At 37.5% G+C, this 21,374-nt stretch overlaps 2 protein-coding genes across 14 annotated transcripts in view; one reads left to right on the top strand and one right to left on the bottom strand.

The window, feature by feature from the left end:
- The window catches only part of LOC145906105 (uncharacterized), a 268,399-nt gene that overhangs the window by 63,817 nt on the left and 183,208 nt on the right, over positions 1-21,374 (top strand). The gene's annotated exons all lie outside the window — the stretch shown is intronic.
- LOC145906318 (uncharacterized) lies at positions 1,304-4,171 on the bottom strand. The gene is made up of 8 exons (XM_082993733.1): positions 4,109-4,171; positions 3,867-3,942; positions 3,660-3,784; positions 3,473-3,596; positions 3,208-3,365; positions 2,907-3,090; positions 1,504-1,719; positions 1,304-1,438 (listed from the first exon to the last, which is right to left on the bottom strand). The coding sequence occupies exons 1-8, from the start codon at positions 4,159-4,161 to the stop codon at positions 1,304-1,306; spliced, it is 1,071 nt and encodes a 356-aa protein (XP_082849859.1). The 5' UTR covers positions 4,162-4,171.

Here is a 21,374-nt window from a genome sequence, read left to right as displayed (position 1 = left end):
CTCATGTCACGTGATCAAGTTTACGCCAACATGTGGAAGCAACAGCTCCGGGAGGCTGTGGAAAATGTGAATTCTATGAAATGTTATTCACAGTCATCTGAACCAGCTGACCAGCGTTTGGTGGAAGTGAACAATATGTCAAATACTAGCTTACGATAATGTTTGTCGATAATCAACTTCTGAGGTTGGTGATATGTTTGCTTATTACATTATTCATGTAATTCATAAGTTTTAGGTTAAAGTAAGCGAATTTTGCTGGAACGAGTGTTTGTGCCAAGTTGCGAAACGTGCAAAGCATTAGACTATCTATCTCAGCTGTAACGAAGGTTGCAACGGTTACTTTCTCATCGTAAACGCATTCCCACGACTGGAAAGAAGTTCACTATGATGGGACTCGGTGTTTACTCAAGCTGTATTCGGAATTTTAAACATGTTCTTAACAAAGATGATTAATAAATGATTGATCAATCAATCTTGTCAATGATTGATTAAGTTCATAGTTACTTCGCATCAGGTTATATCAACTGCAGACAAAATTAAAAAGTATTCAATTACACCTGCAGAAATGTCAGCGTTGTTGAAGTGGGTCCTATGTCAACTTAGGTGGCGACAGTGTTTTACGTACAATTGAACTTCAAGAAAACTGTCAGCGCTAGATCACAAAAAAGACTCTCTGCAAATGATGACGCCACTCTGTGCTATCGACGCTGCTGTCACGCTACACGCCTCTGGCTTGTTGCTCGTTGTTGTTGCTGCTGTTTCCCTTCTGCCTTTCAGTCCTTTATTAACTTGACGCTTTTCTGCAATCAGCTGTAGTAGTACTGATAATGAACCAAGTATAGGTTCGAAACGTTTAATAAAAAATGATTAACAGCATCTTAGCTTTGGCTTTTTTATTCAAAGAGACACATTTGCTTCGTGAAATTGACAAGTTACATCATTTTTCTGTCCCATTACAGACATACACTTTCAGTTAAGCCACAATGAATGATGCAAACAGTCGTATGAGTTTATGACAGAATTATTGACAGATTGCTTTCTTACATCATTGCAACGGTTAAACAAGGCGAAAGCAATAAAACGCGTGACAAATTTTACCATTTAGTCCAGAACTACACCCTCCAGTTGCACTGATGAGATCTTATTGGTCGAAACAGTTTGCTTTGTTAGTAGCTTACCGAACATTATGGATCACATGCTTGTATAAGAGTGAAAAATAATGCACAAGTATACGTTTCAGTTACCGGCAACACACACTACTGAATATATACATGACTAGTTTGTAGTTTGTATTCTCCTTCGTTCACTCAGTGTCGGATTTGATCTTGGAGCCGTCTATTTGATAACGACATACATACGTCCATATTTTGTCACTTGATGGTCTTCCTAATATGGTCAAAATATATTGCCCAGGTTTACGAAGGCGAACCTCGAACACCTGTAAAGCAGATTTAAGCAAACCTTTACAATATCGATGCACTTTGTATTCGTTTTAATGCTTACCTGTTCGTCTTCACTTCCGTTGATCTTAACAGAATTCAGCACTTCGTCTTGCAACTTGCTTTCAACTTTTTCATGGAGATTTGCTGAAAATGTGACGTCACGTCCCCCGTAATTTATTGTCACTTTTACAAACCCATTTTCGTCTGTTTGTACAATTGCATTCTGGTGTGATACAAGTTTGAGTTGGTAAAACATCGGCCATTTTATGACGGACATCTAACAAACAAGTGTGTTAAAACAATTGCAATAATAATAATATTGTGTTTCACATGACGAATTAATTAAGCGTTTTTCAGTAAAAGCTGATAGTTTGAGGGAAAACTGGAATTCAAATACAGTGTTTAAAATATCTGGCTTGAAATCAGTGACGAAACTCAAAAATGTTGAGAAGAGTTTGTATTAAAATCATATGGAACCAATTTATGCAGGGTTGCCATGTTGAACAACCGGTTCGCAAATTATAAGAAGGGGATAGCACGAACCCCCTGATGATAACGCTATAACGTTTGTTATATCTTGCATGTTTCACCCAAATATACAGGCCAGGCGAATCTAGTTGTCCACATACAGTATGTTATAATAAAATTTTCTCTTATCACAATACTAAAAAGATACAAATTTTCTACCTTAAATTGATCAAGTGATATTGGTTGATGCAAAAGTTGCCATCAAATTTGTACGTAAGTGCCCCTGTTTTTTCTGATAGACAAATGAAACTATTTGTGAACAGAGTAATTAATGTCTTTATCCAGTTTTAGGTAAAAAATTACAACACTTGAATAGTGTAGCCAACACAGTATAATATTAATATGAAATTCGGAACTGTATCTGTAATTTTGGTATTTGTTTATACGTGACTTGCTCCTTAGTGCGACTAAATCTCCGTGCATATTACACCAATCAGATAAAACAATCATTTACTGAAGATGGCACAAACGTACGACAGCAGTCGATGTGGAACCACAAGTAATCGAATGGGTGGATTCATCCTCACCAACCCCAAACACAAACAAATGCAATATAATTAATGTTGGACACGTATATGAGTTGTTCTATCGTACGTGGTAAACAGACCACGTATAAACAAATACCAATATTACAGGAACAGTTTCGTATTTCATATTAATATTACACTGTGTTCGCTACTAGTGTGTTTGATGCTATTGCATGACAAGGCAGGATGGTCCAACGGGGCAGGCCCCTACTAGACTATCTCAGCTAACGTATTTATTGATGGATTCACTGGCATCGCAACCAAACTGGATCAGCACACGTTGGAGCGAAAAGCAGAGCGTTCGGTCTGGTTATTCCAGGGTTGTGAGTTGAAACCTCACCGGGAGCTTGATTTTTAAATCCCAGTCCGACTTGTCGGAACATGTAGTTTGACTGCAATGTCAATAAACCTGCTTAATACCATCACGACTTCTTGCTCCCCAATCCGTGTCAATAAACCTCCACTCATTGTTGATAAGAACAGCATTCCAAGTTCCATGGAGTTCATTAGGATTGGCAGAAAATGAGTGATCAGGATAATATCGGAAACCTTTTACGTAACCCTCGATAACTTTGCAATGAATTCCAGCAGCACTCAAAAACATAAAACGTATTTTGAACACTGTTAACTACATCAAGTTAAACAATGTATGTATGTAAAAGTATTGCGTGACCACACGGGTGGTTTATCTTTGCGCAAACAAGTTTTACCGACACAATCGTTGGAACACGTGGTGGTAACTCGAGCTTTCTTCTTTAATTGCCTTCAGCTGACTTAACGGTGAATCTGCTGTTACGGTGAAAAGTTTGTCAGGAAATGTTGTCTCATTTAAATCTTGAGAACTTATCCAATGGAACAGAATCCTAACCTTAAGAGAACATTGCCAAAATACAAAAATCAGACAGTAGAACAATATCTAACTAACAAATTTCAAAGGGTTGATGTTCCTTTAACAATAAAGAAATCAAAACCAACTTTTTCAAGGTCAGTCAGTTTCCAAACAAACAATTGCTTCATTAAAGCCGGAAACGTCACATCCTCAGTTTCCATGTTTACAGCATATTCCTCCAAGTCTTCAAACAAATCTGTGCTTCCACACCTTTATAGAAACGCTGTTGTGTTTGCTTTTGGTTACCTAAATGAATTTGGTCCAGTATCTTACCCGTACAACTCTTCTTTACTAGTTCGTGGTGGTGAAGGTGGTGGTTCTTTATTCAGTTCAGGCACGAGTTCTGCTTCGTTGTGTTTGTTTACAGTTCTTATCATGTTTGTTGCGGAACTAAGGTTCTACGTTACATGTGCGATATAGTTTGAAAGACGCCAAAAATAATGTTACCACAACTACACAAGCGTAAGAACAACATCTCACCTCTTTCCTGTCTTGAAGTCGACTTTCAAGATACCGTTTCCTTATTTCCTGGTTGCGACGTTTAATTTGTTTCTCCCTATTTTAACACTTATTATTGATCGTTTTGTGGTTATAATGCGTATATCACATTACAGAGCACATAGTATTACATGCATTATCAGTTCTGAAGTTATTTTAACGTTAGACTAAATTTCAAGTTAGATTTTAAAAATGTCGGGTTTCTGATCAAATGCTTTTTTTACCTGTCCAATTCATCGCGGATTGTGGATGCAATTCCGTCGAAATATGACGTCATTCTGGTCACTACGAATGGTAAAGAATGTTAAATAATGAACGACAGAAATTTCTCGTGTTATGAAGTACCTGTTTTAGGTAATCTCGTTTGCATTTGAGAAGTTTGTAATAAATACATTAACTTTGAGTATATTCATTGAGTCAGTTTGGGCTGTTGTTTTATCCTCAAGTTTGTGTTATTATAATTTACGTCAAAGACATGCTAGTTATAAACTTACCATGTGAGCACTTGTCGTTTGATGAAAAATTCATATTTCGTATTCAAATCCTAAAAAAGAAAAACATGCATACAACGCAGAAGTGTTATATGTTATCGCATGGCAAGGCAGTATCGCCACACTGCACAGGACATTTATATTTGGCGATCTCAGCTCACGTATTTTGATCATAAGGTTCACTGACAATGCAGCCAAGTGGTGGTGGAGATCCGTATAAGTATATGTAAAGATCCCCTGGCAAGTTGTGGACTTGTGCACTAGTGTACCTTGACCACAATATACCCTGTAAAAGCGCTAAGCTCCCGAAGCTCAGATCAATAGTCGATAGCGCAGTCAAGCAGAGTCGGTAGAGCGTTGGGCCCGGTTAGCCCAGGGTCGTGAGTTCAAACCGCACCGGGAGCTTGATTTTTCAGATATCGCTTCGACTTGTCGGGTGGCTGATCCAGCTTGGCTGTGATGCAACTGAACCTTACATGATTTGTTAATAACCGTGTTTGTGTCTCTGGAATATGTTATGGTCGATCGCATTGAAAAGAACTAAACCTTGCAGAAAAAACTGTTGTGCATGGAAATACATGGAAAACATGCTTGATCTATTTAACGAGGTATATCTCAAAACTGTACTAACATGGACTCCGCAGTTAGCCAGGTAACATAATACTTGGGTTAAAGTATTCTAAATCAAATGACAGTGTCGAAGGGCAACGCTCGAAAAGTCAACAAACAAAGCGCATGATCACGCTCTAAAACAAAAGGCTACACGGTGTTCACGCGAGACAACATGTTGCCTGAATGAAACACCTGGGCACAATCACGTAATAGCCCTTTAATGTAGCACGAAAAACCACTCTAACAACTAAATCAGCCAAACTTTTACAAATTGTTGGCAACTATTGACAAATTTCAAATCTTGCTTTGTTATTAGTTTTGTTATATTACGATTTAGTTGCAAAAATACAGTTCCACGTTTGTGCTTGAAATTAAGAATTGTCAAAATATTCCTTTAAAATGCTAAAACCGTGATAAGCTACATCGCTGAAGGTGGTTGCGCATGACCGAACACGGGCGAAAAAATTCGACCATGATTAACCAACCATGAAAAAATGAGATGAGGTTTATTGAGAAAAAAGCAAACAAATAGATAGTGTCTTGTTATATAATTAATAAGTGTAAAATAACCGCAATACCCTTGTTTGTATGTTGCAAAACATATTATATTTTCCTCCAAGCAAACAATTCTACATTACCATAACCTAAACAATAAAAAGCATACAAGCCAATCACAATGAATCGAGTGCAGATTGTGACCAACGGTCTGGGCGAGCAACAGGTGCCAGTTATCGATGGTGGCTCTTATTATATTTTTGGTTACATAGGTCATGTACGCACGTATCTACCGCAGGCACCAATGTAACCAAAAAACAGAAAGCAGAAACCCTTGAGTCACAATCCGTGAACTGCTTTTTCGCACAGTTCAAACTGTTTCGACTTGATGTGTCTCAGCAGTGTGGCTATGGCAATCAACCGGAAACAAATCAAGGTGGAAACACTGTGGCCAATAACCAATAGTGCCATTAGACTCCGCGTCACAAATATCGTGTATGAGCCTGGCAAAAGCAGCATACAATAGCACGCCTGGTTCTACAGTTTATAATATTAGATTTATCGGCACCAAATTTCAATTGTCACGAAAAATCGTTATGTAAAACAGTAGGCCTTGTACCTCAGGAATACGTGTTTTTAATGACATAATACTTACGGCATGGATGCATCCAATGACGATATTTATGTGGCTGAATTCTAAATAAGTTTTTTTGTCTTACATGTTAAAATAAGCGCATTTTACTGGAACAAGTGTTCTGCCTATTAGAGGAAACGAGCAAAATATCAGGCTATATCTCCATACGCTGTGGCGAAGGACGCAACGATTACTTTCACTACGTAAACGAGAAGCTTTCCCCATGTAAAAAAATTACTAAAGGGACTCGGTGTTTACTTACGCTCTTTTCGGGAATTTAAGTACAAAAAAGACACGTTTTGCTTCATAAAACTGACAAGTTACATAATTTTTTTTTGCAGATATGTTTTACTTTTTAGTCCAGAACTACTCCCTCCAGTTGCACTGATGAGATCTTATTGGTCGAAACAGTTTGCTCTGTAAGTAGCTTACCGAACATTATGGATCACATGTTTGTTTTAGAGTGAAAAATAATGCACAAGTATACGTTTTAGTTATCGGCAACACACACTACTGTCAATACATGACTAGTTTGTAGTTTGTATTTTCCTTCGTTTACTCAGTGTCGGAATTGATCTTGGAGCCGTCTATTTGATAACGACATATGTACGTCCATATTTTGTCACTTGATGGTCTTCCTAATATGGTCAAAATATATTGCCCAGGTTTACGAAGGCGAACCTCGAACAACTGTAAAACAGATTCAATCAAATCTTTACCATATCGCTCACTTTGTTTTTGTTTTGACTCTTACCTGTTCGTCTTTACTTCGCTTCATCTTAACAGAATTCAGCACTTCGTCTTGCAACTTGCTTTCAACTTTTTCATGGAGAGTTGATAAAAATGTGACGTCACGTCCCCCATAATTTAGTGTTACTTTTACAAACCCAGTTTCGTCTGTTTGTACAATTGCATTCTGGTGTGATACAAGTTTGAGTTGGTAAAACATCGGCCTTTTTATGACGGACATCTAACAAACAAGTGTGTTAAAACAATTGCAATAATAATAATATTGTGTTTCACATGACGAATTATTCTAGCGTTTTTCAGTAAAACCTGATAGTTTGAGGGAAAACTGGAATTTGCATACAGTGTTTAAAATATCTGGCTTGCAACCAGTGACGACACCCAAAAGTGTAAAGAAGAGTTTCTATCAAAATAATATGGAACCAATTTAAGCAGGGTGCCATTTAGAACAACCGGTTTGCAAATTATAAGAAAGTGGCTGATCCAGCTAGGCTGCAATGCCTGGGCTGCCAAGCCTGCAAACCTAATGCTGTGATCGCCAAGCAAGGACCTGCGCAGTGGGGCGATCCTGCCAATCATGCCATTGCATGAAATATTACTGCGTTATAAGAAGGGGATAACACAAAACCCCTGATGATAACGCTGTTTGTTATATGTTGAATGTATCACCCAAATATACAGTTCAGGCGAATCCAGTTGTCCAGATGCAGTACGTTATAATAAAATTTTCTCTTATCACAATACTAAAACAGATACAATTTTTTTTACCTCAAATTGATCAAGTGCTATTGGTTGATGCAAAAGTTGCCAAGCGGATTCATCCGCGTAATGGCTTGAGATAAACTTGTCTGGATCCGTGAGAAACCAAAACTCAATAAATTTGTACGTAAGTGCCCCTGTTGTTTCTGATAAAGAAGTGAAACTATTTGTGAACAGAAAACTTAATGCCTTTATCCAGTTTTAGGTAAAAAACAACAACACTTGAATAGTGTAGCGAACACTGTGTAATATTAATATGAAATTCGAAACTGTATCTGTAATATTGGTGTTCAATAATTTAAGGCTCTTCTGGCAAAAAACTTGTTTGGACGACGTTTCGGACTTTATTCAACAACCTTCATCAGGACAAGCGAAGTAAAATATTACACTGTGTTCGCTACAACTTTGTTTGATGTTATTGCAGGATGATCCAACGGCGTAGGCCCCTACTAGAATACCTCAGCTAACGTATTTATTATTAGATTCACTGGCATCGAAACCAAGCTAGATCAGCACAAGTCGGGAGAGAATAAAACTCCTGGTGAGGCTTTAACTCCCTGGGCTTTCCACCTGCGTGTGTTGCCCCCAATATACCCTCAGCAGAGCATTCGGTCTGGTCATTCCAAGGTTGGAAGTTCAAACCTCACCGGGAGCTTGATTTTTTTTTTAAAAAAAAGTGACTGATGTAGTTTGGCTACAATGCCAGTAAACCTCTTTAATACCATCACGACTTCTTGCTCCCCAATCCGTGTCAATAAACCTCCACTCATTGTTGATAAGAACAGCATTCCAAGTTCCACGACATTGATGAGGATTGGCAGAAAATGAGTGATCAGGATAGTATCCAACACCTTTTACGTAACCCTTGATAACTTTGCAATGAATTCCAGCAGCACTTAAAAACATAAAACTTATTGTGAACATTGTTAACTACATCAAATTAAAGAATGCATGTATTTAAAAATTGCGCAAACAAGTTTTACCGACACAATCGCTGAAACACGTGGTGGTAACTCGATCTTTCTTCTTTAATTGCCTTCAGCTGACCAAACGGTGAATCTGCTGCAAGTTTTTCAGGGAATTTTATCTGATTTAAATCTTGAGAACTTATCCAGTGGAACAGAATCCTTACCTTAAAACAACATTGTTAAAATACAAAAATCAAACAGTAGAACAATATTAAACTAATCAAATTTCAAAGGTTCCTTTAACAATAAAGAAATCGAAACCAACTTTTTCAAGGTCAGTCAGTTTCCAAATAAACAGTTGCTTCATCAAAGCCGGAAAAGTCACATCTTCAGATTCCATGTTTACAGCATATTGCTCCAAGTCTTCAAACAAATCTGTTCTTCCACTCCTTTACAGAAACGCTGTTGTTTTTGCTTTTGCTTACCTAAATGAATTTGGTCCAGTATCTTACCCGTACAACTCTTCTTTACTAGTTCGTGGTGGTGAAGGTGGTGGTTCTTTATTCAGTTCAGGCACGAGTTCTGCTTCGTTGTGTTTGTTTACAGTTCTTATCACGTTTGTTGCGGAACTAAGGTTCTATGTTACATGTGCGATGTAGTTTGAAAGACGACAAAAATAATGACATCACAACTACACAAGCGTAAAAACAACATCTTACCTCTTTTCTGTCTTGAAGCCGACTTTCAAGATACCGTTTTCTTGTTTCCTGGTTGCGACGTTTAATTTGTTTCTCCCTATTTTAACAGTTATTATTTGTCTTTTTATGGTTAACATGCGTATATCACATTACACAGCACATAGTATTACATGCATCTGAAGTTATTTTACCGTTAGACTAAATTTCAAGCTATTTTCAAGTTAGATTTTGAAACTGTCGGGTTTCTAATCAAATACTTTTGTTACCTTTCCAATTCATGTCGGATTGTGGATGCAATTCCGTCGAAATATGACGTCATTCTGGCCACTACGTAAGGTAAAGAATGTTAAATGTTGATTGACAGAAATTACACGTGTTATGAAGACGGCTCACAACGTCTTTTCTTACATGTTCTTCCTAATAGTAACAGTTTTAGGTAATCTCACTTATATTTGAGAAGTTTGTGATAAATACATTAACTTTGAGTAGATTCATTGAGTCAGTTTGGGATGTCGTTTTATCGTTAAGTATGTGTGATGATAATTTACGTCATAAAACTTACCATGTGAGCACTTGTCGTTGGATGAAAAATTCATATTTCGTATTCAAAGCCTAAAAAAGAAAAACATGCATACAAGGCAGATGTGTTATATGCTATCGCATGGCAAAGCAGTATCGCCACACTGCACAGGACATTTATATTTGGCGATCTCTGCTCACGTATTTAGATCATAAGGTTCACTGACATGCAGCCAAGTGGTGGTGGAGGTCCGTATAAGTATATGTAAAGATCCCCTGGCAAGTTGTGGACTTGTGCACCAGTGTACCTTGACCGCACTATACCCTGTAAAACCGCTAAGCTCCCGAAGCTCAGATCAATAGTCGATAGCGCAGTCAAGCAAACCTGTGAGTCGGTAGAGCGTTGGGCCCGGTTAGCCCAGGGTCGTGAGTTCAAGCCGCACTGGGAGCTTGATTTTTCAGATATCGCTTCGACTTGTCGGGTGGCTGATCCAGCTTGGCTGTGATGCAACTGAACCTTACATGATTTGAACCTTACAAGTATTCCAAATCAAATGACAGTGTCGAAGGGCAACGCTCGAAAAGTCAACAAACAAAGCGCATGATCACGCTCTAAAACAAAAGGCTACACGGTGTTCACGCGAGATACCATGTTGCCTGAATGAAACACCTGTGCACAATCAAGTAATAGCCCTTTAATGTGGCACGAAAAAGCACTCTAACAACTAAATCAGATTTTAATGTAGCACGAAAAAGCACTCTAACAACTAAATCAGATTATTGCCAAACTGTTACAAATTGTTTGCAACTATTGACAAATTTTAAATCTTGCTTTGTTATTAGTTTTGTTATATTACGATTTAGTTGCAAAAATACACTTCCACGTTTGTGCTTGAAATTAAGCATTGTCAAAATATTCCTTTAAAATGCTACTTGAAATTTTGACGTTTAGCACCAAAGTCTAATCGGTATTGAAGTTTAATAATAGACAAACCCTTGCAACGTTACTTTGTCTTAAAACTGTGATGGTCTGATCAACCTTATCACACATCGCTGAAGGTGGTTGCGCATGACCGAACACGGGCGAAAAAATCCGACCATGATTAATCAACCATGAAAAAATCAGATGAGGCTCTTTAAGAACAAAACAAACAAATAGATGGTGCATTGTTGTGTGATAAACGAGTGTAAAATAACCGCAATAGACTTTATTTGTATGTTGCAAAAGATATTATATTAAGCAAACGGTTGTACGTTGCTATAAACTAAACAATTAAAAGGATACATGCCAATCACAATGAATCGAGTGCAGATTGTGACCAACGGTATCTACCGCTTGCACCAATGTAACAAAAAAAAAACAGAAAGGAGAAACCCTTGAGTCACAATCCGTGAACTGCATTTTCGCACAGTTCAAACTGTTTTGACTTGATATGTCTCAGCAGTGTAGCTATTGTGCCCTTATAGGGTCCTCGTCACAAACATCGTGTATGAGCAATTAAGCCTGGAAAAAGCAGCATACAATAGCACGCCTGGTTCTACAGTTTATAATATTAGATTTATCGAAATTTCATTGTCACGAAAAAATCGTTATGTAAAACCGTAGGCCTTGTACCTCAGGACTACGTGTTTTTTAATGAAATAATACAATAAGCTGTAATGTTTATTTCAGCAACCAGGTTAGACATTTATTACTTCATATCACTGTTGCTTTAAAAATGACCTTACCTACGGCATGGATGCATCTAATGACGATATTTATGAGGCTGTATTCTAAATAAGTTTTTTTTTATCTTAGTGGTTAAAATAAGCGGATTTTACTGGAACAAGTGTTTCTGCCTATTAGACGAAACGAGCAAAATATATCTCCATACGCTGTAGCGAAGGTCGCAACGATTACTTTCACTACGTAAACGAGACTCTTTCCCCATGTAAAGAAGTTTACTAATGGGACTCGGTGTTTACTTACGCTCTTTTCGGGAATTTAAGCATGGTCTTAACATCAAAGATGATTAATAAATCTTGCCAATGATTGATCAAGTTCATAGTTACTTCGCATCAGGTTATATCAACTGCAGACAAAATTAAAAAGTATTTAATTACACCTGCAGAAATGTCAGCGTTGTTGACGTGGCTCCTATGTCAACTTAGGTGGCGACAAGTGTTTTACGTACAATTAAACTTCAAGAAAACTGTCAGCTCCAGATCACAAAAAGACACGTTTTGTTTCATGAAATTGACAAGTTACATTATTTTTTTGTCCAAATTCAGATATACACTTTCAGTTAGGCAACAATGAATGATGCAAACAGTCGTATGAGATGATAGAATTATTGACAGATTTCTTACTTACATGGCAACGGTTAAACGAGGCGAAAGCGATGAAACGCGTGACAAATTTTACCATTTAGTCCAGAACTACACCCTCCAGTTGCACTGATGAGATCTTATTGGTCGAAACAGTTTGCACTGTAAGTAGCTTACCGAACATTATGGATCACATGCTCGTATAAGAGTGAAAAATAATGCAAGTATACGTTTCAGTTATCGGCAACACACACTACTGAATATACATGATATGTATAGTTTGTAGTTTGTATTCTCCTTCGTTTACTCAGTGTCGGATTTAATCTTGGAGCCGTCTATTTGATAACGACATATATACGTCCATATTTTGTCACTTGATGGTCTTCCTAATATGGTCAAAATATATTGCCCAGGTTTACGAAGGCGAACCTCGAACAACTGTAAAACAGATTTAATCAAACCTTTACAATATCGCTGCACTTTGTTTTTGTTTTAATTCTTACCTGTTCGTCTTTACTTCGGTTGATCTTAACAGAATTCAGCACTTCGTCTTGCAACTTGCTTTCAACTTTTTCATGGAGAGTTGATAAAAATGTGACGTCACGTCCCCCATAATTTAGTGTTACTTTTACAAACCCAGTTTCGTCTGTTTGTACAATTGCATTCTGGTGTGATACAAGTTTGAGTTGGTAAAACATCGGCCTTTTTATGACGGACATCTAACAAACAAGTGTGTTAAAACAATTGCAATAATAATAATATTGTGTTTCACATGACGAATTATTCTAGCGTTTTTCATTAAAACCTGATAGTTTGAGGGAAAACTGGAATTTGCATACAGTGTTTAAAATATCTGGCTTGCAACCAGTGACGACACCCAAAAGTGTTAAGAAGAGTTTCTATCAAAATAATATGGAACCAATTTAAGCAGGGTGCCATTTAGAACAACCGGTTTGCAAATTATAAGAAAGTGGCTGATCCAGCTAGGCTGCAATGCCTGGGCTGCCAAGCCTGCAAACCTAATGATCGCGATACGATAGCTGTGATCGCCAAGCAAGGACCTGCGCAGTGGGGCGATCCTGCCAATCATGCCATTGCATGAAATATTACTGCGTTATAAGAAGGGGATAACACAAAACCCCTGATGATAACGCTGTTTGTTATATGTTGAATGTATCACCCAAATATACAGTTCAGGCGAATCCAGTTGTCCAGATGCAGTATGTTATAATAAAATTTTCTCTTATCACAATACTAAAACAGATACAATTTTTTTTACCTCAAATTGATCAAGTGCTATTGGTTGATGCAAAAGTTGCCAAGCGGATTCATCCGCGTAATGGCTTGAGATAAACTTGTCTGGATCCGTGAGAAACCAAAACTCAATAAATTTGTACGTAAGTGCCCCTGTTGTTTCTGATAAAGAAGTGAAACTATTTGTGAACAGAAAACTTAATGCCTTTATCCAGTTTTAGGTAAAAAACAACAACACTTGAATAGTGTAGCGAACACTGTGTAATATTAATATGAAATTCGAAACTGTATCTGTAATATTGGTGTTCAATAATTTAAGGCTCTTCTGGCAAAAAAACTTGTTTGGACGACGTTTCGGACTTTATTCAACAACCTTCATCAGGACAAGCGAAGTAAAATATTACACTGTGTTCGCTACAACTTTGTTTGATGCTATTGCAGGATGGTCCGACGGCGCAGGCCCCTACTAGACTACCTCAGCTAACCTATTTATTATTAGGTTCACTGGCATCGAAACCAAGCTAGATCAGCACAAGTCGGGAGAGAATAAAACTCCCGGTGAGGCTTTAACTCCCTGGGCTTTCCACCTGCGTGTGTTGCCCCCAATATACCCTCAGCAGAGCATTCGGTCTGTTTATTCCATGGTTGGAAGTTCAAACCTCACCGGGAGCTTGATTTTTTTTAAAAAAAAGTGACTGATGTAGTTTGGCTACAATGCCAGTAAACCTCTTTAATACCATCACGACTTCTTGCTCCCCAAAGGGTGTCAATAAACCTCCACTCATTGTTGATAAGAACAGCATTCCAAGTTCCACGACATTGATGAGGATTGGCAGAAAATGAGTGATCAGGATAGTATCCAACACCTTTTACGTAACCCTTGATAACTTTGCAATGAATTCCAGCAGCACTTAAAAACATAAAACTTATTGTGAACACTGTTAACTACATCAAATTAAAGAATGCATGTATTTAAAAATTGCGCAAACAAGTTTTACCGACACAATCGCTGAAACACGTGGTGGTAACTCGATCTTTCTTCTTTAATTGCCTTCAGCTGACCAAACGGTGAATCTGCTGCAAGTTTTTCAGGGAATTTTATCTGATTTAAATTTTGAGAACTTATCCAGTGGAACAGAATCCTTACCTTAAAACAACATTGTTAAAATACAAAAATCAAACAGTAGAACAATATTAAACTAATCAAATTTCAAAGGTTCCTTTAACAATAAAGAAATCGAAACCAACTTTTTCAAGGTCAGTCAGTTTCCAAATAAACAGTTGCTTCATTAAAGCCGGAAAAGTCACATCTTCAGATTCCATGTTTACAGCATATTGCTCCAAGTCTTCAAACAAATCTGTTCTTCCACTCCTTTACAGAAACGCTGTTGTTTTTGCTTTTGCTTACCTAAATGAATTTGGTCCAGTATCTTACCCGTACAACTCTTCTTTACTAGTTCGTGGTGGTGAAGGTGGTGGTTCTTTGTTCAGTTCAGGCACGAGTTCTGCTTCGTTGTGTTTGTTTACAGTTCTTATCACGTTTGTTGCGGAACTAAGGTTCTATGTTACATGTGCGATGTAGTTTGAAAGACGCCAAAAATAATGACATCACAACTACACAAGCGTAAAAACAACATCTAACCTCTTTTCTGTCTTGAAGCCGACTTTCAAGATACCGTTTTCTTGTTTCCTGGTTACGACGTTTAATTTGTTTCTCCCTATTTTAACAGTTATTATTTGTCGTTTTATGGTTAACATGCGTATATCACATTACATAGCACATAGCATTACATGCATCTGAAGTTATTTTACCGTTAGAATAAATTTTAAGTTATTTTCAAGTTAGATTTTCAAAATGTCGGGTTTCTAATTACTTTTGTTACCTTTCCAATTCATCGCGGATTGTGGATGCAATTCCGTCGAAATATGACGTCATTCTGGCCACTACGTAAGGTAAAGAATGTTAAATAATGATCGACAGAAATTACACGTGTTATGAAGACGGCTCACAACGTCTTTTCTTACATGTTCTTCCTAATAGTAACAGTTTTAGGTAATCTCGTTTACATTTGAGAAGTTTGTATTAAATACATTAACTTTGAGTAGATTCATTGAGTCAGTTTAGGCTGTTGTTTTATCGTTAAAGATGTGTGATGATAATTTACGTCATAAAACTTACCATGTGAGCACTTGTCGTTGGATGAAAAATTCATATTTCGTATTCAAAGCCTAAAGAAGAAAAACATGCATGACAAGGCAGAAGTGTTATATGCTATCGCATGGCAAGGCAGTATCGCCACACTGCACAGGACATTTATATTTGGCGATCTCAGCTCACGTATTTTGATCATAAGGTTCACTGACATTGCAGCCAAGTGGTGGTGGAGATCCGTATAAGTACATGTAAAGATCCCCTGGCAAATTGTGGACTTGTGCAACAGTGTACCTTGACCGCACTATACCCTGTAAAACCGCTAAGCTCCCGAAGCTCAGATCAATAGTCGATAGCGCAGTCAAGCAAACCGCTGAGTCGGTAGAGCGTTGGGCCCGGTTAGCCCAGGGTCGTGAGTTCAAACCGCACCGGGAGCTTGATTTTTCAGATATCGCTTCGACTTGTTGGGTGGCTGATCCAGCTTGGCTGTGATGCAACTGAACCTTACATGATTTGTTAATAGCCATATTTGTGTCTCTGGCATATGTTATGGTAGATCGCATTAAAAAGAACTAAACCTTGCAGGAAAAACTGTTGTGCATGGGAATACATGGAAAACATGCTTGATCTATTTAACGAGGTATATCTCAAAACTGAACTAACATGGACTCCGCAGTTAGCCAGGTAACATAATACTTGGGTTAAAGTATTCCAAATCAATTGACAGTGTCGAAGGGCAACGCTCGAAAAGTCAACAAACAAAGCGCATGATCACGCGCTAAAACAAGAGGCTACACGGTGTTCACGCCAGATACCATGTTGCCTGAATGAAACACCTGTGCACAATCAAGTAATAGCCCTTTAATGTAGCACGAAAAAGCATTCTAACAACTAAATCAGATTATAGCCAAACTGTTACAAATTGTTTGCAACTATTGACAAATTTTAAATCTTGCTTTGTCATTAGTTTTGTTATATTACGATTTAGTTGCAAAAATACACTTCCACGTTTGTGCTTGAAATTATGCATTGTCAAAATATTCCTTTAAAATGCTACTTGAAATTTCGACGTTTAGCACTAAAGTCTAATCGGTATTGAAGTTTAATAATAGACAAACCCTTGCAACGTTACTTTGTCTTAAAACTGTGATGGTCTGATCAACCTTATCACACCTCGCTGAAGGTGGTTGCGCATGACCGAACACGGGCGAAAAAATCCGACCATGATTAATCAACGATGAAAAAATCAGATGAGGCTCTTTAAGAACAAAACAAACAAATAGATGGTGCATTGTTGTGTGATAAACGAGTGTAAAATAACCGCAATAGACTTTATTTGTATGTTGCAAAAGATATTATATTAAGCAAACGGTTGTACATTGTTATAAACTAAACAATTAAAAGCATACATGCCAATCACAATGAATCGAGTGCAGATTGTGACCAACGGTATCTACCGCTTGCACCAATGTAACAAAAAAAAACAGAAAGGAGAAACCCTTGAGTCACAATCCGTGAACTGCATTTTCGCACAGTTCAAACTGTTTTGACTTGATATGTCTCAGCAGTGTAGCTATTGTGCCCTTATAGGGTCCTCGTCACAAACATCGTGTATGAGCAATTAAGCCTGGAAAAAGCAGCATACAATAGCACGCCTGGTTCTACAGTTTATAATATTAGATTTATCGAAATTTCATTGTCACGAAAAAATCGTTATGAAAAACCGTAGGCCTTGTACCTCAGGACTACGTGTTTTTTAATGAAATAATACAATAAGCTGTAATGTTTATTTCAGCAACCAGGTTCGACATTTATTACTTCATATCACTGTTGCTTTAAAAATGACCTTACCTACGGCATGGATGCATCTAATGACGATATTTATGAGGCTGTATTCTAAATAAGTTTTTTTTTATCTTAGTGGTTAAAATAAGCGGATTTTACTGGAACAAGTGTTTCTGCCTATTATACGAAACGAGCAAAATATATCTCCATACGCTGTAGCGAAGGTCGCAACGATTACTTTCACTACGTAAACGAGACTCTTTCCCCATGTAAAGAAGTTTACTAATGGGACTCGGTGTTTACTTACGCTCTTTTCGGGAATTTAAGCATGGTCTTAACATCAAAGATGATTAATAAATCTTGCCAATGATTGATCAAGTTCATAGTTACTTCGCATCAGGTTATATCAACTGCAGACAAAATTAAAAAGTATTTAATTACACCTGCAGAAATGTCAGCGTTGTTGACGTGGCTCCTATGTCAACTTAGGTGGCGAAGTGTTTTACGTACAATTAAACTTCAAGAAAACTGTCAGCTCCAGATCACAAAAAGACACGTTTTGTTTCATGAAATTGACAAGTTACATTATTTTTTTGTCCAAATTCAGATATACACTTTCAGTTAGGCAACAATGAATGATGCAAACAGTCGTATGAGATGATAGAATTATTGACAGATTGCTTACTTACATGGCAACGGTTAAACGAGGCGAAAGCGATGAAACGCGTGACAAATTTTACCATTTAGTCCAGAACTACACCCTCCAGTTGCACTGATGAGATGTTATTGGTCGAAACAGTTTGCACTGTAAGTAGCTTACCGAACATTATGGATCACATGCTCGTATAAGAGTGAAAAATAATGCAAGTATACGTTTCAGTTATCGGCAACACACACTACTGAATATACATAATATGTATAGTTTGAAGTTTGTATTCTCCTTCGTTTACTCAGTGTCGGATTTAATCTTGGAGCCGTCTATTTGATAACGACATATATACGTCCATATTTTGTCACTTGATGGTCTTCCTAATATGGTCAAAATATATTGCCCAGGTTTACGAAGGCGAACCTCGAACAACTGTAAAACAGATTTAATCAAACCTTTACAATATCGCTGCACTTTGTTTTTGTTTTAATTCTTACCTGTTCGTCTTTACTTCGGTTGATCTTAACAGAATTCAGCACTTCGTCTTGCAACTTGCTTTCAACTTTTTCATGGAGAGTTGATAAAAATGTGACGTCACGTCCCCCATAATTTAGTGTTACTTTTACAAACCCAGTTTCGTCTGTTTGTACAATTGCATTCTGGTGTGATACAAGTTTGAGTTGGTAAAACATCGGCCTTTTTATGACGGACATCTAACAAACAAGTGTGTTAAAACAATTGCAATAATAATAATATTGTGTTTCACATGACGAATTATTCTAGCGTTTTTCATTAAAACCTGATAGTTTGAGGGAAAACTGGAATTTGCATACAGTGTTTAAAATATCTGGCTTGCAACCAGTGACGACACCCAAAAGTGTTAAGAAGAGTTTCTATCAAAATAATATGGAACCAATTTAAGCAGGGTGCCATTTAGAACAACCGGTTTGCAAATTATAAGAAAGTGGCTGATCCAGCTAGGCTGCAATGCCTGGGCTGCCAAGCCTGCAAACCTAATGATCGCGATACGATAGCTGTGATCGCCAAGCAAGGACCTGCGCAGTGGGGCGATCCTGCCAATCATGCCATTGCATGAAATATTACTGCGTTATAAGAAGGGGATAACACAAAACCCCTGATGATAACGCTGTTTGTTATATGTTGAATGTATCACCCAAATATACAGTTCAGGCGAATCCAGTTGTCCAGATGCAGTATGTTATAATAAAATTTTCTCTTATCACAATACTAAAACAGATACAATTTTTTTTACCTCAAATTGATCAAGTGCTATTGGTTGATGCAAAAGTTGCCAAGCGGATTCATCCGCGTAATGGCTTGAGATAAACTTGTCTGGATCCGTGAGAAACCAAAACTCAATAAATTTGTACGTAAGTGCCCCTGTTGTTTCTGATAAAGAAGTGAAACTATTTGTGAACAGAAAACTTAATGCCTTTATCCAGTTTTAGGTAAAAAACAACAACACTGGAATAGTGTAGCGAACACTGTGTAATATTAATATGAAATTCGAAACTGTATCTGTAATATTGGTGTTCAATAATTTAAGGCTCTTCTGGCAAAAAACTTGTTTGGACGACGTTTCGGACTTTATTCAACAACCTTCATCAGGACAAGCGAAGTAAAATATTACACTGTGTTCGCTACAACTTTGTTTGATGTTATTGCAGGATGATCCAACGGCGTAGGCCCCTACTAGAATACCTCAGCTAACGTATTTATTATTAGGTTCACTGGCATCGAAACCAAGCTGGATCAGCACAAGTCGGGAGAGAATAAAACTCCCGGTGAGGTTTAACTCCCTGGGCTTTCCACCTGCGTGTGTTGCCCCCAATATACCCTCAGCAGAGCATTCGGTCTGTTTATTCCAAGGTTGGGAGTTCAAACCTCACCGGGAGCTTGATTTTTTTTTAAAAAAAGTGACTGATGTAGTTTGGCTACAATGCCAGTAAACCTCTTTAATACCATCACGACTTCTTGCTCCCCAAAGGGTGTCAATAAACCTCCACTCATTGTTGATAAGAACAGCATTCCAAGTTCCACGACATTGATGAGGATTGGCAGAAAATGAGTGATCAGGATAGTATCCAACACCTTTTACGTAACCCTTGATAACTTTGCAATGAATTCCAGCAGCACTTAAAAACATAAAACTTATTGTGAACACTGTTAACTACATCAAATTAAAGAATGCATGTATTTAAAAATTGCGCAAACAAGTTTTACCGACACAATCGCTGAAACACGTGGTGGTAACTCGATCTTTCTTCTTTAATTGCCTTCAGCTGACCAAACGGTGAATCTGCTGCAAGTTTTTCAGGGAATTTTATCTGATTTAAATCTTGAGAACTTATCCAGTGGAACAGAATCCTTACCTTAAAACAACATTGTTAAAATACAAAAATCAAACAGTAGAACAATATTAAACTAATCAAATTTCAAAGGTTCCTTTAACAATAAAGAAATCGAAACCAACTTTTTCAAGGTCAGTCAGTTTCCAAATAAACAGTTGCTTCATTAAAGCCGGAAAAGTCACATCTTCAGATTCCATGTTTACAGCATATTGCTCCAAGTCTTCAAACAAATCTGTTCTTCCACTCCTTTACAGAAACGCTGTTGTTTTTGCTTTTGCTTACCTAAATGAATTTGGTCCAGTATCTTACCCGTACAACTCTTCTTTACTAGTTCGTGGTGGTGAAGGTGGTGGTTCTTTGTTCAGTTCAGGCACGAGTTCTGCTTCGTTGTGTTTGTTTACAGTTCTTATCACGTTTGTTGCGGAACTAAGGTTCTATGTTACATGTGCGATGTAGTTTGAAAGACGCCAAAAATAATGACATCACAACTACACAAGCGTAAAAACAACATCTAACCTCTTTTCTGTCTTGAAGCCGACTTTCAAGATACCGTTTTCTTGTTTCCTGGTTACGACGTTTAATTTGTTTCTCCCTATTTTAACAGTTATTATTTGTCGTTTTATGGTTAACATGCGTATATCACATTACATAGCACATAGCATTACATGCATCTGAAGTTATTTTACCGTTAGAATAAATTTTAAGTTATTTTCAAGTTAGATTTTAAAAATGTCGGGTTTCTAATTAAATACTTTTGTTACCTTTCCAATTCATCGCGGATTGTGGATGCAATTCCGTCGAAATATGACGTCATTCTGGCCACTACGTAAGGTAAAGAATGTTAAATGTTGATTGACAGAATTACACGTGTTATGAAGACGGCTCACAACGTCTTTTCTTACATGTTCTTCCTAATAGTAAAAGTTTTTGGTAATCTCACTTATATTTGAGAAGTTTGTAATAAATACATTAACTTTGAGTAGATTCATTGAGTCAGTTTGGGCTGCGTTTTATCGTTAAGTATGTGTGATGATAATTTACGTCATAAAACTTACCATGTGAGCACTTGCCGTTAGATGAAAAATTCATATTTCGTATTCAAAGCCTA

The sequence above is a fragment of the Ascidia mentula genome, chromosome 6, assembly GCF_947561715.1.
Source record: "Ascidia mentula chromosome 6, kaAscMent1.1, whole genome shotgun sequence".
Lineage (NCBI taxonomy): Eukaryota > Metazoa > Chordata > Ascidiacea > Phlebobranchia > Ascidiidae > Ascidia > Ascidia mentula.
Note: the sequence above shows the minus strand (reverse complement) of the source record. Positions and strands in the feature narration are given on the sequence as shown.

Bases quoted from the DNA above. Each gene is read 5' to 3' on its own strand.
- LOC145906318 (XM_082993733.1), bottom strand. From the start codon at position 4,161: ATGACGTCATATTTCGACGGAATTGCATCCACAATCCGCGATGAATTG. The intron at 3,785-3,866 runs GTGAGATGTTGT...CATGTAACGTAG, and splicing joins GACTTCAAGACAGGAAAGAG to AACCTTAGTTCCGCAACAAA. The intron at 3,366-3,472 runs GTTGGTTTTGAT...TGTTCTCTTAAG, and splicing joins AACTGACTGACCTTGAAAAA to GTTAGGATTCTGTTCCATTG.